This window comes from Sciurus vulgaris (assembly GCF_902686455.1).
Source record: "Sciurus vulgaris genome assembly, chromosome: 6".
Classification (NCBI taxonomy): domain Eukaryota; kingdom Metazoa; phylum Chordata; class Mammalia; order Rodentia; family Sciuridae; genus Sciurus; species Sciurus vulgaris.
The window spans coordinates 105,394,934-105,411,182 of NC_136466.1; the positions used below are offsets into that span (position 1 = coordinate 105,394,934).

Below are 16,249 nucleotides of genomic sequence, written 5' to 3' on the forward strand. Positions count from 1 at the left end.
CACATGCTAGGTAAGTGCTCTACCACTGAGCCACAATCCCAGTCTAAAAGGCTTATTTTTGATTGAGGTCTCTTGGGTTATCAGATGTCTCTGTGAGCTGAAGTCCATCAGGATTGAACATGACCATTTGAAAATCACTGTGCCATATAGTTAAAAGATAATTTAAAATATACCAAAATGGAACTCAGCCTTGGCTGAATTTTCTCACAAATGTGGCCACAGTCTTATGGTTCTTGTGTGCTTGATTACTTGAGTATTAAATCTTCATGAAAATATAGTTAATCAGTATCATAAATGTTTCTCAGATAAGGGCATTAGGATATATTCTCAAGGACTCCAGAGTTCTCTATGAGAATTTAAAATTTTTCATTTAATTGAATGCTTTCATTTCAATAATCTTTAAAAATTAATACAGTATGCTATTTGATTTCCATGCAGTTCTCCAATACTAATGAAAACAAAACTAGAGGCAGAGTTGATAAATAAATGATGTGTTTACAATAAGACAATGTCTAATAGCATCACAGGATACTGCAAGAGTAGATATCTCCCTGTAATTTAATAAATCTCTTTCCTCTTAAGTTAGCCAGAATTTGTTTCAGTTGTTTGAAACTAAGAACCTAACTAGGATAGTGTCTGGTACCATCTAATGTTTCTCTTTAAGTATAATGCTAGCAGCCACTGTTTCAAATGATTCTAAATTCATCTAAAAATATTTTATACATCCAGTTTTCCCATGCATATGGAATCAAACTACACCTATCTTTTGGTACCTTAATTTATTTACTTGAAACATTATCTTAGAGAACATACCATATTAAAATCTAATAGCTAATGTATTATCTATAATGGGTATATTACTCAATCATATGTAGTATTATATATACCATATGAAGTATTATATATACCATAATTTATTCAACCAATTTCTGACTGATAGGTATTAAGAATGTCTCAAGTATTTTTTACAATTAAAATGCTTCAAGAATATCCAAGTACCTATGGTATATGTGCTTATGTGAACTTCTTAAGATAAGCCCTCATTGATGAAACTCATGACTATATGCCAAATTTCTCTTAAGGAAATTACTGGTCAGTTTATACTCCTGCTAGTAATGTATGTGTGTCAGTTTCTGCAATTCTCTCCAACTTGATGTGTTATTAACCTAGATCTTTCTCTGGATGTTTAGTAAAATTATATGTTAGAAATCTTTAAATTTCTCTGACATACATAAAAAGGATATTTTTACCAGAATCTTCCCAAATTTATCAAAATTTATAGTTTTTAATAGTTTCTGGGTTTTGTGCCTATAGTACAAATATAGAAGAAAGATCTTCTCCATTCTGAAACTATATTTAAATATCATTCCATGTTTTTTCTTTATGTATTTACTATTTGATGTTCAAGTCTTTAATTCAACTGGAATTTATTTTGGAAGAGGGACAAAAGGAAGCTGTCAGCATTGTTTTACCTACATAGTTAAGTGGCCATGCTAATATCAGTTATTAAACTTTTGTTCCAATGATTTGCAATGCCAGCTTTTTCCTACAGGATAGATTTACATTTATTTTTAAACTTTCTGTTGACCAGTCTATTAAAAACATAGTACCCAAACTGTTTAAATAACTGTAACTTTATAATACATTTTAATAGTTAATTGGTGGTCCAACTAATTCTTATTAAATATTAAGATATTTTATCTGAAATTATGATGTAATTCAAAGAGAAACTATTTTATATACTCATACCATTTTGTGACTGTATAAAAAGATGACAACATTTACTCAACTTTTCTGTGGAATAGGATATTAAATAAATGAAGTCTTGTCAAGGACTTCAGCCTAGTGTAGGAGTCTGTGCACTTAAATACTGCTTTCATTGCCTCTGTCTTTCTCTCACACTGTCTTTCCATACTCAATTTGCCCTTTCTGTCTCACATGCACACCCTATATTGTTAAACTAATACATACCTGTTTGATTTCTTTAACAGCCAAAGCAACTGAGAACAAGATTGCCTGACTAATGCTGCTCTGACAGGGAATGTCACAGGCTGATTCAGTCCACTGCATATATATGCCATCTCCTTCACCATTGTCCAATTGTACCCTGAAAGGTAAAGAAATTTAGGTTTTTGACTGGAATCTTGTTAGTTGATTAAATAAAACACTAAATTACCTATTAATAGGTAAATCCATAGATAATCTACAGTTAAACTCATAGATAATTCATAAAAAGTTCCATTTGGAGTCACAGTGAATTAAATAACATATAATGCAAAATTTTTTTCCCTACAGTGCTGGGGATTGAACCCCAGGCCTGGTACATGCCAGGCAAATACTTTACTACTTACTTCACTGTATCTCCAGCCCAAGAAAATATGTGAAGTGGAAAATATAGATAAAGATCATGCCATAAATACCCTAGAGCAAATTCACCAAAAAAAAAATTAAAACATTAAGAAGATTTTACTGGGGGGCAGTGCGGGCAGGGTACAGCTCAGTGATAGAGCATGAGTTTAGCATACACAAGGCCCTGGGTTCAACCCCCAGCACCAAAAAACAAAACAAAACAAAACCCCAAAAAGGTTTTACTAATCTCTCAAGTGCAAAAAAAAGTAAATTTGATACTATTTTTACTTTAAGGTTCTATATCATTAATATTCTCTATAAACTGAGATTTTCTAGTTGTATTTTCTTTCTCAAAGTATCTACTAGCTGTTTAAGTGATAATTGACTTCAAATCCATTTTCTTTTTTGGCTACTCCAAATTATTTGTACATTATATTAAAGAAAAAAATGGTGCTGAGCACAGTGGCACATGCCTGTAATTCCTAGTGGCTCAGGAGCTGAGGAAGAAGGATTGAGAGTTCAAAGCCAGCCTTACCAACTTAACGAGGCCCTAAGCAACTCAGCAAGACCCTGTCTCTAAATAAAATAGTTTTTTAAAAAGGGAGGCCTGGGGATGTGGTTCAGTGGTTAAGTGCCCTTGGGTTCAATCCCTGGTACCAAAAAAAAAAAAAGGTGGTAAAATTGATCATGTTAAGACATGTTAACACACTTGCTTGTTTATAAACAGCATCAGAAAAATATTTTTAAAAATCACCCTTGATTCTATCAAAAGTAGGTTGTAAAAAGTACTGTAAGTTAAATTCAATACAGAAATCCTAAGTCAATATGTCGCTTTGGCAGCTAAATTCCTAATGAATAGAAGGGAAATATTCTGTTTTCTTTAAAATTTAGATAATATAAAAAATAATAATAATATAAATATAATAATAATATTATTATAATATAAAATTTAGATAATATTTTTATCATTAAAAGAAGGGACTGTTAACAGAAGCTATGCCTATGTGATTATAAACCTATGACCTCTCTTTTTTAACAGTGCAGCATAAGAAGGGAGGATAAAGCCTAAGTTGACAATGACAAGAAGCTAGGGAGGGAAAAGTAGCCTGACGACCCACATAGGGCTGAACTCATTTAGCCTGAGGCTAAGACTAGAGTTAGACTAAACAGTGAAATGGAGTTTAGAACCAGTACCTGGGTACCAGAGAGTTTCTAGTTTATCATCTTCAAACATTTTAAATTAGGGGCTGTGGGTGTGGCTCGCAAAGTTGGGGCCCTGGGTTCAATCTTCATAACCACATAAAAACAAAATAAAGGTATTGTGTCCACCTACAACTAAAAAATATATTTTAAAAAAACATTTTAAATTATATGCTATATACTTTAATGGATCTAATAAATTAAATTAGTAGAACATTAAAGTAGAATTAGGTTAAAGTATATGATTTTTTTGTCTCAATTATATTAATTTTTGGTTATTAGGGTCATAAGGTAAATGTTACTACTCACTAGACAGCAATTACTCTAACCTTGTGCTGGATGTAAAACTTTACATCTGGGGCTGGGGTTGTAACTCAGAGGTAGAACACTTGCCTAGCATGTGCAAAACCCTGGTTTCTATCCTCAGCATAGTGGAACAGAAAAAAGCTCATAAATAAACACTGAGCAGCCTGAAACTCACAGGACAAAAGCTAACATCTCAACAGGCTCTAAAGTGTTTTTAGTTGGTGATTTTATGTTTACCATGTGGGCAGACGGCCCAGAGAATTTGCTTACTGGCTGATTACCTGGAAATCTCTACAAAGGGATGTGTGAAGAAATAGATAAACCCAAGAGTGTAATAAGTTTCAACCAGGAAGATGTGGATGAAATGTAAGGTCTGCCTGTAGAAAGACAAGAATGAAAAGAAGGGATCCAGACTACATAGTGTCTTCTGGCTTCCCATTCTCTTGTCAGCCACAAAGAACACAGCGAGGGCCCCGTTCAATGATTAGGGAGTAGAACTTGTGCTCTTGTGGTTTCATATCATTTGAAAAGCTTTTGACAAGTGATGTATGGAGTTTGTTCTAAGGAAGCAGTGGTGTCTAAAATATTTTACAAGTTGAACGAGACCAATTTGGGACTTGTTCAAAGAATTTAAAGAGAGAACTTTGGTTATTCTAGACCTTGAAAATAAATATTTCCCACGGAAGCTTTGGGATAAGATACCAAAAATGAACACAGAGTCCATCTAAAATAACCAAAGGGTCATACACATACCTCTTGGGTCATGTCTTTCTCTCCATTAGGCTCTTAGATTTTATGGGATAATTTTTTTTTACTTTATATTAAAGATGTTATTTTTATAATTGAAGGATATTTTAATTTGATCAACAGAAAATAAAAAATAAATTATTAGCATTATTACCTTCATTGACTGTCTCAGGATGCCATCCTGTTGTCCAACCCAGGGAAAATGTCACATCTGGAAAGAAGGATGTCACAGTGTCTATAAATGGTTTTGCATCTACTACTTTGCTACTTCCATTTGGACCAGGGAGAATATCAGCATTAATCCATACGGGACACTTCAGATGCCTCTTCACATTTTCCAAGAGCATCATGGATGGTTCCACAGCTGCCAGACTAAAAACATAGTTTGGTGTCAATGAGAAACATTCCGAGAGTGAAAAGAAGTTCTTTTAGACTAATGGTTTTAATGTTCTCAAATTCATAATAAAAATGTGATATAATAATACCTTAATTAAGTAAAATCAAAGATCACACACACAGAAGAGAAAGATAAGATATCTCAAACTTTTGATTTACACATATTATTCATGAAGGAACTTAAAGGTTCTATCAGCATATAAATAATGCCACTACTTATGGACCAAATAGGGTGTCAAAGCTCTCCATATTAGGGTCACTAAGTATGAAACAATATAAGACATAACTATTCACTCATCAAATGTACTCATAACCTGCACATTCACATTCATGAAAAATCAAGTGTGTCCAGGTACTGTATTTCCAGGACCAGCTCAAGGCCCTAGAAGAAGAAGAGCGATCTTTTTTTTTCCCCCCTCACATATTCTTTGGGGGAGTCTGGAGATATAAACACATTGCTAAAAATAACTGGAAAGCAAAAAACTATATTTCCTTAAAGCTTTTATAAGTTCCACATTTACTTTTCTTTTTCTGTAAGCACCTATTCTAGAAACTAGAGACAAGGATGTTTAAATTGAAAAGCTGCTACTTTTTTCTTTCTTTTCTTCCTACATCGATTCTAGCTGACACCTATGTACTTTAAAACAACAGGGTTTTAATCAGCCTGCACCATTTTTACTTTTCAAAATTGTACACATAACCTACTAGAAACCCTCACTACTTCTATCTTCTGAACCTTTAAAATTAATCCTTTTAAAACTTTAGAAGTGCTCATTTCCAAGAAATGAGCTGTAGTGAATCCTGTGATGGGAGGCTAAGCACTGTGAAGATGGGTGCTGGAGAGGACACTCGGCAACACTCTTCACATTTCTACCTCGTCTTAGGAGAGGACACTTCCATCTGTGCTTCTATCTTTCTTCTCTCCATTCCTTCTGTGCCTCCTACCTTAAGAGGAAAAATTAATATTCTCAGTCAATTGTGAAATAAACCAGAGAAACCAGGCTCTATCGTTTAACTTCTAGTCTCTCACTCTTCTTCCACAACACAGCAGCAGAGTGAAAGAGACTCAGTCTTCTCACTCTTCTGCTCCTGCAATGAAGGACTTAGATTTAATGGATCAAGAAGCCCTAATGCTGGAACTTGCAGATTCTAATTTAAATGCTCTTATTTCTCTGCTTTAAATTCTTTCTGTCTTATACTATATCAATGCCATGTTAAAACCACAAATCTAAAATTCATATGGAACCACAGAAGACCCAGAATAGCCAAAGTAATGCTGAGCAAAAAGAACAAAGCTAAAGGCACCGTAAGACCTGACTTCAAAACACTACTAAGATGGGCTAGGGATGGGCAGTGGTAGAGTGCTGGCCTGGCACGTGTGAGGCCCTGGGTTTGATCCCCAGCACGGAAAAAAACAAAAACAGAAAACGACGACAAAACATACTACAACACTAAAGAAATCAAAATAGCATAGTACTGAATATCTTTTCCTACTTTCCTATGTATTCCATAGAGAAATGGGGATTATAAAATAAAAACCATACTTAAAATTATAATAAATCACTTCAAATTACATTTTAAGGGAAAATAGGTTTTTGCTAAAACTCTGGAGTTGCCTAAAACTCTAAATAAAAATTTTAAAACTACCATGTTATTTATTATTTATATACCAAACAATGTAACTTATAAGCATGAAATAAGAACTACTAAACTCTAACTAAAATAACATTCAGCTCCTCTCACACAGGAAGTGAAGCAGTCTGGTTAAGAGCATAAACTCTCTAGTCAGGGTGACAGCTCTCTGTTACCAATGATGCGACCTCTGACAGGCTACTTATCCCCTCTGCCTCTGTTGCCTCATCTGGAAAAGGAAGATCGCAGCAACAATCTACCTCTTAGGATTATCATGAGGATTAAATGAAAAACACAAGTAATGCTCTGAGAACAGTGTCTGATGTATAAGTGTTCTTATAACCACTAATTTACATTTATTCCCTTTCAAATGTTATGGGGAAAAAAATCCCTGTAAAATTTTAGTTTTGAGTGGCCCCATTCTTTTGTGATAGCTGCTAGCATTTAAGAATAAACAGGAGTTGGGGTTGTGGATCAGTGGTAGAGCGCTTGCCTAGCACATGTGAGGCAGAGTTCAATCCTCAGCACCACATAAAAATAAATAAATATAAAAATGTATTGTGTCCATCTACAACTTTAAAAAAAATAAGGAAAAGAAAAATTAAAGAATAAACAGGCTAATACATGAGAAGCCAAAGAGCAGATCACAGGGAATAATCCAAGGGGCAATAGTAAATATAAAAAAAAAAAAAAAAAAATCAGGCACATGAAAAAGCAAGGCAATCTAAAACTTTAAACTGCCAAGCATCAGAGATCAAATGCTTCATCAGAGCACAGAGAATGCCCAGGATCTGGTGCCACTTCAGCTGGCAGAGCTTAGCTGTCATCCTTAGGTAAATCACCTAATCTCTCTGGGACTAAATCTCTTTGTCCATAAAACAGAGCTAACGCAGTTATCGCTCGAAAAACCTTAAGATTTTTTTAAATACTTTTTTTTTTTAGTTGTTGATGGACTTTTATTTTATTTATTTATATGTGGTGTTGAAAATCAAACCTAGTGCCTCACACACGCTAGGCAAGCACTCTACCACTGAGCCGCAACCCCAGCCCCAAGCTCTATGATTTTAAGACAGCTCTTTAACTCACAAGTCCTTGTCAATTAAAAGCTCCTTTTTGTCAAGATTCTATACATTCATTCATTCACCAACAGAATGAGGCTTATTGGTATAGTTAGCCCTATAAAAATGGTTACTCATTTTAATAATCCCACAACATTTCTAAATAATTATTTTGGGGGGGGATAACTCAATTTTAAAATATGACTCAGAGATAAGGCAGCTTTACTGTCAATCCTGTATTTCAATAGCAGCAGCCCTTACAGGGCTTATGGTGAGCTTTTGTTTTTTGGTGTCGCAGTACATTCCTGGCTTTACCTATAATTTTTACGTGACAAAATACTTAAAAGCAAAATCTCCTATGATGGGCACAGGAAAGAATATGACATTTAATCTCACTTTTCATTATCAGTGTCTCCAAAACAGTATTTTTATTCAATACTTTGGTTAATGAAAAATTCCAAATAATTCCCTTTACAAATGTAGCAACATAAATCAAACTGAATACACATCAAAAAAATTTCTTCCAACCTCTCCTTCCCAGACTGCTTTTTAACAAAATAACTTTAAATTTAGCATTCTGTTATCACCATGATCATGCACAATAAATCCCTTTATAAAAATTAGCTTTACCCTCAAAGAAACAATTACAGAAAATAGCTCAGTAGGTCTTAGGTCCACTCTGGAAACATACTAGAATCTATAATTCCACCTTCATTTTGGATAAGGTACAAAAGTAGATAGTTAGGCATAGATATGTGTGGTTATTAATTTTTCCCCAGAAGTTACTCTATAACAACAGCAACATGTTTATACAAATACCTCTTGAAATCCAGCTTGATGCCTTTATTGCTCTTCATCACCTCAGTGAGCCACTCCTGTAGAGTATTATCACTGTTTGTTTCAGGGGGGTGGGCCATGATTGGTTGTGCATGCTCTGATCCATCACTTGGAAGAAGGACATCGGCCTCTATCATGTGAGCAGTACCTGCCCAAATAAAAGAACTTAAGTTAATGCTGATAAACTGCAGAACTATAGGAGATGGCATGTCCTTCTTTAAAAAGATAAAAGGAAGGAAAGAAAACTAATACTGAGTAACTACTACATACCAGGTACCATGTTCAGTCCTTATTTGTTACAGATGAGCAAACATGCCAAGAAGTTAAATGCATTTCCCTTAAACTGTTGTCACACTTTTGAATTTTTCCAAGTAAATAAAAGTATTGTGTCCATCTGTGACTAAAAGTATTTTTAAAAATTGCAATGAAATATCAGACCATACATACTGAGATGATTTTTAAAAATGCACAGTAACAAATGTTGACAAAGATGTGGAAAGATTATAATAATTATCTATATTATCAGTGGGAACATAAAAGGTATAGCCATTTTAGAAATGTATGGCAGTTCCCTAAAAAAATTAAATACACTTATTATGACTCAGCAGTTCTACTCTATAGACATATAATGTAAGAGAACTGCAAACATATGTCATGTGTCCACAAAAAATTTGTACATGAATATTCATAGCAGTAGTATTTAAAAGTAGCAAAAAAACAGAAATTGAAATGTTTATCAACTGATGAAGGGATAAACAAACTGGCATATCCACACAATGAGATGATACAACCATAAATAGACATGAAGTAATGACAGACATTAGAACATAAATGAACTTTTAAAATACACTGAATAAAAGAAGCTGGCCACAGAAGTCCACATGTGAAAGAAAAGTACAGAGGCTACCCTGAATTTTGATTCTGGGTTCAGGCAAAGTCTTCTTACAGAAATGGCAATTCAGCTGATACCAAAGGATGATTAAGAGGCTAGCCAGGCAAAGTGTGGGAAGAGAGCATTCCAGGTAAAAATGTATATGGCAGTTGAGGAGCAAAAGAGCTGAGCTATGAGAGGAACTCTAAGGCTGGTACAAATGCAGACTGAGCACACTGGGACAGGTGGACTTGGGGAAGCAGGCCAGTTTGTGCAGGGCCTTCAGGCTACTGAGGGGGGTTGAAGGTTCCAACCAACAGCATTCCTTTTCTGAATGGATTCTGAGAAATAAAATGGCCCAAATTAGTAGATGGGGTTCAAAATATTACTGGTATTACCTATGAAGTGAGGTCGGAGGTTTAATTGAGAGATGATTTCTAACTTTGACCATCATCCAAATTTTGGAACAGCCCTTTTGGAAAGTTTTAACAAATACAAGTGTCCTGAAGGCTGTTTCTCACTGTTCAGGTGGAAGCACAGAGAAGAATGTACTCTTGTGTCCAGTAAATTTGCCAGATTAGTCCTAATATAGCAAATTCAAAGAAATTTGGCTAGATATCAAAAAAGGTATTGAATTAATCTACTCTAAAGTAAACATCAGAAACTGGACTGTCTTACTTTTCAATGCCTCGTTCATCTGTGCCTTGTGATTAGCTGCATGATACCAGATGATCTCAGCGCCATCTTCTGTTGTAATCTGGTTATTTCTCAGAAAATATTCCAGTATATTTTCACTCCAAGATCCTAAAATAAAAAATTTACATAAAAAAGAATGTTTATTTCATGGGGTAAATTTTTAAAATAAGTTTTCTTATATATATTTAAGATAGATAATGTTATAAGATACATATTGATAGTAAAAAGTTTGCTCTGAGGCATATTAACATTATCAGTCATTTGACATAGTTACCCATTTTTAAAGTTTTTGGGGCAAGAGTAGCTAAAAATCTACTCACTGAGTATACATCACGTATACACTATAATGTTACATATATACTCATGTTGTACATGAAGTCTTTATATTTGTTCATCCAACATATTTGCCACTTTGCATCCTCTGACCTACATCTCACCATTACTCCTTTGAGTAACTAGTTTTATTCTCCATCTCTGTATATTTCAAATTTTAAATTTTAGATTCCACATGTAAATGAAGTCATGCAATATTTTTCTTTCTGTGTCTGACTTATTTCACTTAGCATAATAATGTTCTTCAAGTTCATCCATGTTGTGGCAAATGGCAAATCTCATTCTTTTTAGGGCGGAATAATATTCCATCGAGTATGTGTGTGTGTAGGTGTGCACACATGAGCTCATGTGTGGACACAGCACATCTTCTTGATCCATTCATCTACCTTTAGACATTGAAGTTGTTTCCACAACTTGGGTGTTGTGAATAATGTTCATCACCCCCACCAAAAAAAAAAAAAAAAAAAAAAAAAAAACCTTCTAAGTTTTGTGCAATGTAATAATTTTCTCCACTGAAGTCTTATTGTCTATTGACAATTTAAAATTCAAATCGCAGGCCACACACGATGGCGCAGGTCTGTAATACCAGAGACTTGGGAGGTTGGGGCAGGAGGGACCACAAGTTCAAGGTTAGCTTCAGCAACTTAATGAGACCTTGTCTCAAAATAAAAAAATTAAAAGGGCTGGGTATATGGCTCAGTGGTTAAGTATCCCCAGATTCAATCCCTAGTACCGAAAAACAAAAAACAAACAAAAATAAATTAATCAAACCTCATTTTGCTACATATTCACCTTCAAATTATGATTCTCCAAAACTCAAGAGTGATTAAATAAATTCAAATTAGTAGTCATAGATTTATCTACTATTACAAATATAAGTAATTCTCATGTCTATCAACTACTTTTGGCATATCAGATTTTTCTTAATTAATATTTAAAAATGAAAGTTAACTAAGGTAAGAGTGGTAGCAAAAATATTTATATCCAGGTCAACTCTATACTATGCCATATTCTAATATAGCAATTTTTTTGAAAGCTTTAAAAAGCAAAAAATGAAGAAAAAAATGTATAAGGCCCTTAATTTGATCTCCCACACCACAAAAAAAGTTAAAAAAAAAAAGTTATCCATACTCTTAACATCTCTAATTATTGTTTCTTCACTTAAATACTTCCTGCAAATTCCCTATGTGTAAGTCTGTCCTCTGGAGTTTAAATTCCTAACAACAGTTAAAAACCTAACAAAAGCTATCAGAAACTATAAATAAAAGTAATATTTAAACAGTGAACAGAGGAGCAAATAAATAAACTTCTAATCTAACGTGCAGGGAACCCAGCAACCACTCTAGATGCTGGGCTACAGAATAAAGAAGCAGGGGTTAGCTGGAGAACCCACTATCCCCAAGCAGCCTCCCACTCAGCACACGTGGCCCTACTTAGCATTCAGAATAGAATCAGAGACCTTTCAGAATTAGATGGCAATGCATCATATCATTTTTTAAATATTTAAGACAGGTATTATAGAGGGCCTATTATTAGTTATACTAAATGTCCAACAATAGGAAGATAATTAAATCATAGTATATTCTCATGATAGAATATGTGACTGATGTGGCTGTTACAAATAAAGTTTTTGGAATACACAAAATGACTTAGAGAAATGGTTACTTAATGGAACCTAGTTGTCATATGATTCATAACAAGGCATTTCCACAGCACCTTTCAACTAAATACAACGAATCCCACTACTATGTATAATTACAATGCACCAATAAAACATTCACAGATACTATGAAGAATTTAAAAACATTAGAATTTAAAAGTTCTTGCCCTTTTAATGAGTGAAATTGCTATACTGTACTTAGCCACAACTGTGTATAGATGTTCCTTGATTTAAGAAGGGGTTATGTCCCAATAAACTCATTGTAAGTTGGAAATATCAAAAATAAAAAATGCACTAAATACACCTAAACTACTGAACATCCAAGCTTAGCCTAGCCTACCTTAAGCATGCTTAGAAGATTTACATTGACTTACACTTGGGCAAAATCACCTAACACAAAAGCTATTTCACTATAAAGTGTTGATATCTCATGTAACTTACTGTATATTATACTGAACATGGAAAATGGAATGACTGCACTGTATAAAGTCAAAAAATCATAAATCGAACCATCCTAGGGACTATATGTACATCTTTAGAATTTAAGAAGCCTCTGATTACCTGTATCTAAGGTATTAGTATGACTATCTTAAGCAGGCTGTAACTCTGCAAATAGGGCTGAGAGAAAGGCAAAATTAGTTGCAGTTTTCCTAAGATTAAGACTTTTGGGGGGCAGTTATGATTTATAGAAAAAATTCAGCAAAAAAATACAGAGTTCTCATTTGCCCCATATACTCACCCCAAACTCCCCTATTTTTAACATACTCTGAGAGGATTTTAAATGTTCTTACCATAAATGATAAGCATGTAAAGTGATAAATTAATCTTTTAAAAAAGTTTGCTGACCCCTGGACTAGACAATCATTAAGATTACTTCCAGTTCCCAAAAGTGGCTACCATATTCACCATTAAAAATAATCTGCCATACAGTCACACGATGACTTGCACACAAATGTTCACCACAGCATTACTCATACATGGTTTGAATGTGTCTCCCAAGGTTCATGTACTGGAAACTTCATCCCCGATGTAGTGGAGCTGGGAGGTGAGGCCTAATGACTGGAGGTGTTTGGGTCATAGAGGGCACTGCCCTCATGAATGATTAATGTCCTTATCATAGGAACAGGCTCACTCTATCTTGTACTCCCTCTCTTTCTCTCTCCTACTGCCCTTCAGCTATGTTCTTTCTGCCAAGCTATGCAAGAAAGCCCTTCAGCTCCTACATCTTGGCCTTCCCAGCATCCAAAACTGTGAGCCAATAAATTTCTGGTCATTAGAAATTACCCAGTCTATGGTACTCTGTTATATAGCAGCATAAAACCAACTAAAACAATTCATAAGAGTCAAACAATAGAATCAATCTAAATGTCCGTTAACTAATAAATGGATAAAATAAAGTAGTATGCACAAACAACAGAATATTATTTGACCTTGAAAAGGAATGAAGCACTGATATATGCTACAATCTGAACACAACTTGAAAACCCTATGCAAAGTGAAAGAAGTCAGACAGACAAGGTCACATCACTGCATAACCCCATTTATATGAAATGTCCAGAATAGGTAAATTGGTGGAGACAGAAAGTAGATTTGCAACTGTGATTTGAGATATTAGGGGGGTTTTAATTTTATTTTTTTGTTGATGACAATATTCTAAAATTGATTGTAGTGAAAGTTGCACAAGTCTGTGAATACACTGGAAACCAATGAATTATATATTGTTTTAAAGACTTTTAGAACTATATGATAAACTTATTCTAAGTTGCTAAAAACTAGTGCTATAAAAATTGTGTATCAAGAAAGTGGGAGAAAGACTATATATATTACATATATTAACATTATACATTTTGCATGCGGCATGTACACAGAATCTCTCAAAGCATATACAAGAAATGGTAACAGATGCCTGTGTGGAGAGGAACTGACTGGTTAGGGACTGCAGAGAACCTTTCATTAAAAATCCTACTGTGCCTTTTGAACTTTTCTACGCTGAGATGGTATTTTTTTTTTTTTTTTTAAGTTAAGGGAAGAAAATGATTCACATAGCGGAAGAAACTGGTAAAGAATTAGCTAAGTCATAACTGGCAAATGAGATCAGAATTTATTTTTTAATGGTATGTGTCACAATCTGAAAATTTTCACCTGAGCACACATTTGATTCCAGCATTTTGCAAACCTTTCAACAATTCAAGAGAATCTCTATTTTTACAGCTTAATAATGAGAAAGGTCAGTTTTTTCAATCTGAGCCTGGGCCTAGATTTGGACTTTCGGAATAAAATGTTCTATAAGGATTAACGTATGCCTTTAGAAAAATGTTCATTCTTTGATTCAGTAATTCCTGTTACAAAAATCTTGTCTAAGGTTTCAAAAAATCAGAATTGAGGAAGAACAATAAAAAGAAGTTTATTACAGCATGAGTTCTAATTTTTTAAAAAAGGAAACATGAGGAAACTGGTTAAGTAAATTACAGTATAATTTTTTATAAAACAATTCAGTCATTAAAGTTATTTTTATAGAAAGCTTTTGTGACATGGGGATATTAGGAGAAAATACAGGATAAAAAATTTATATTTACTATGACCTTAACTCTACAGGATTGTTAGAAAACACCAAAAAGTTATTACTAGTGATGTGTCTGAGTGCTAGTATTGCAAAGCTTATTCCTACTTTAATATACTTTAAATGCCCCATAACGATCACATATTATGTTCACATTCAGTAAAATATCTAAATTGAAGGAGTGTGTCGCCCAGGCTGTCTAACGCCACTACTCATGCTTATGTAAGAGACTGTAGCCTTCTGGGGAATTCCACACCCGCCGTCCAAAACACCTTGGGTTCCAGAGGTCAAACAACAGCACACACTAGTTAGTAGCTTGCAAAGGTCGTGCGCCGAGGTGGTGGGAAAATGCCGAGCTCCGTGCCTTGTCTGCACTGCCAACCCTCAATTCCCAAAGAGGAACTGAACACGCGCACTGACCACGGGCTACTCCCTATTCGGTCTATTGAAATTATGGGCTTGGCAATTGTCACATTCCCTTCCAACCAACCACGACTTCCAAAGGCAATAAACCTGCCCTTCTCGGGCGCCCTAAACGCTTTTTCTTTCGGGAACCGTGGTTCCCTCCCAGCGGAAGGTGGGCGCGCGCCCAGGGTGGACTCAAGCCCACCCCGGCCTCCGGGAGCCGCTCAGTTCAAGGAAAACGAGGTGAGGAGAGCTGCGAGGGCCGGAACACTCCCCTGCTGCCAGGCGAGCCTCTCAGAGAGCCCCAACTCCGGGCTCAGGCCCGGGAAAGCGGGCGGCGAGCTCAGGCTCAGGACCCGCGTCGCGCACTCGTAGGGAGCCAGCCCCGCCGGAAGCCGTGGGGACCACTGCTTACCCGGGCCCCCAGCGGGCGCTGTCATGGTGACGGACGCGCGCCGTCTGCGCAGGCGCCGAGCGGTTGGCACCCCGCCGACAGTCACCCGCGGCGTGGACCGCGACTCCGAGAACCCGGAGCTGTGCAGCCCCAGGGCGCGCAGGCGAGGCCGAGCCGGAAGGGAGGGGAGCGGTGCGCAAGCGCAGTTTCGCCTGCTCAGTGGCCGCGGTCCGGGTGTCGCTAGTAGTGCTACCCTAGGCAAGACCACAGCGACGAATGAAGCCCCGAGATGGAAAGCATTTGCTGATGTGGGGCACGAATTTCCAAATAAGTTGGATACATTCTCTTTTTAATTTTAGTAACATTCTAGAAAGGGTATAATTATTACTCCAAAAAAAGGAGTGTTTTTGCACATGGATGCTTAGATAACTTAAAGTTTTCTCTCCCCTTCTCCCTCTCCTACCAGGGTTCACTCAGAAAAGACTCCGCAACTCGAATCTCTCTCCCACTGCCTTCCTAACCCGCCTGACACTCCCTGCTTTCTGCAGCCAAGCTAAGGCACGAAGAGCGTCTTGGGACTCAGACGATAAGCAACACGGCTTCACCGTTTTCAGCTTCTGCAATTCGAATACAACTGAAGCTGCCAGCTGTAAAACTGGGCTAACAATACATTGTTAGACATAGAACACAAAAGGAGGCCGTCTTCCCCAACCCTTCAGACTTTAATATTTTTAAGTCTTTCTAGACTTATAATCATTTTTATTTATCCTCAGTCAGGCCTTTATATTTTCTGGATGTTCTCCAG

General features: G+C 35.9%; 1 protein-coding gene across 1 annotated transcript in view; it reads right to left on the minus strand.

The window, feature by feature from the left end:
* Positions 1-16,029, minus strand: part of FAM151B (family with sequence similarity 151 member B) — a 37,078-nt gene extending 21,049 nt beyond the window's left edge. Inside the window, exons 1-6 of the mRNA XM_079145571.1 lie at positions 15,908-16,029; positions 15,466-15,747; positions 10,075-10,200; positions 8,508-8,673; positions 4,757-4,974; positions 1,972-2,107 (exon numbers count right to left, since the gene is read on the minus strand). Of these exons, the coding sequence (XP_079001697.1) occupies positions 1,972-2,107; positions 4,757-4,974; positions 8,508-8,673; positions 10,075-10,200; positions 15,466-15,490 (671 nt within the window). The 5' untranslated portion in view covers positions 15,491-15,747; positions 15,908-16,029. The remainder of the gene's footprint in view (positions 1-1,971; positions 2,108-4,756; positions 4,975-8,507; positions 8,674-10,074; positions 10,201-15,465; positions 15,748-15,907) is intronic.
* Positions 16,030-16,249: the final 220 nt, after the last annotated feature.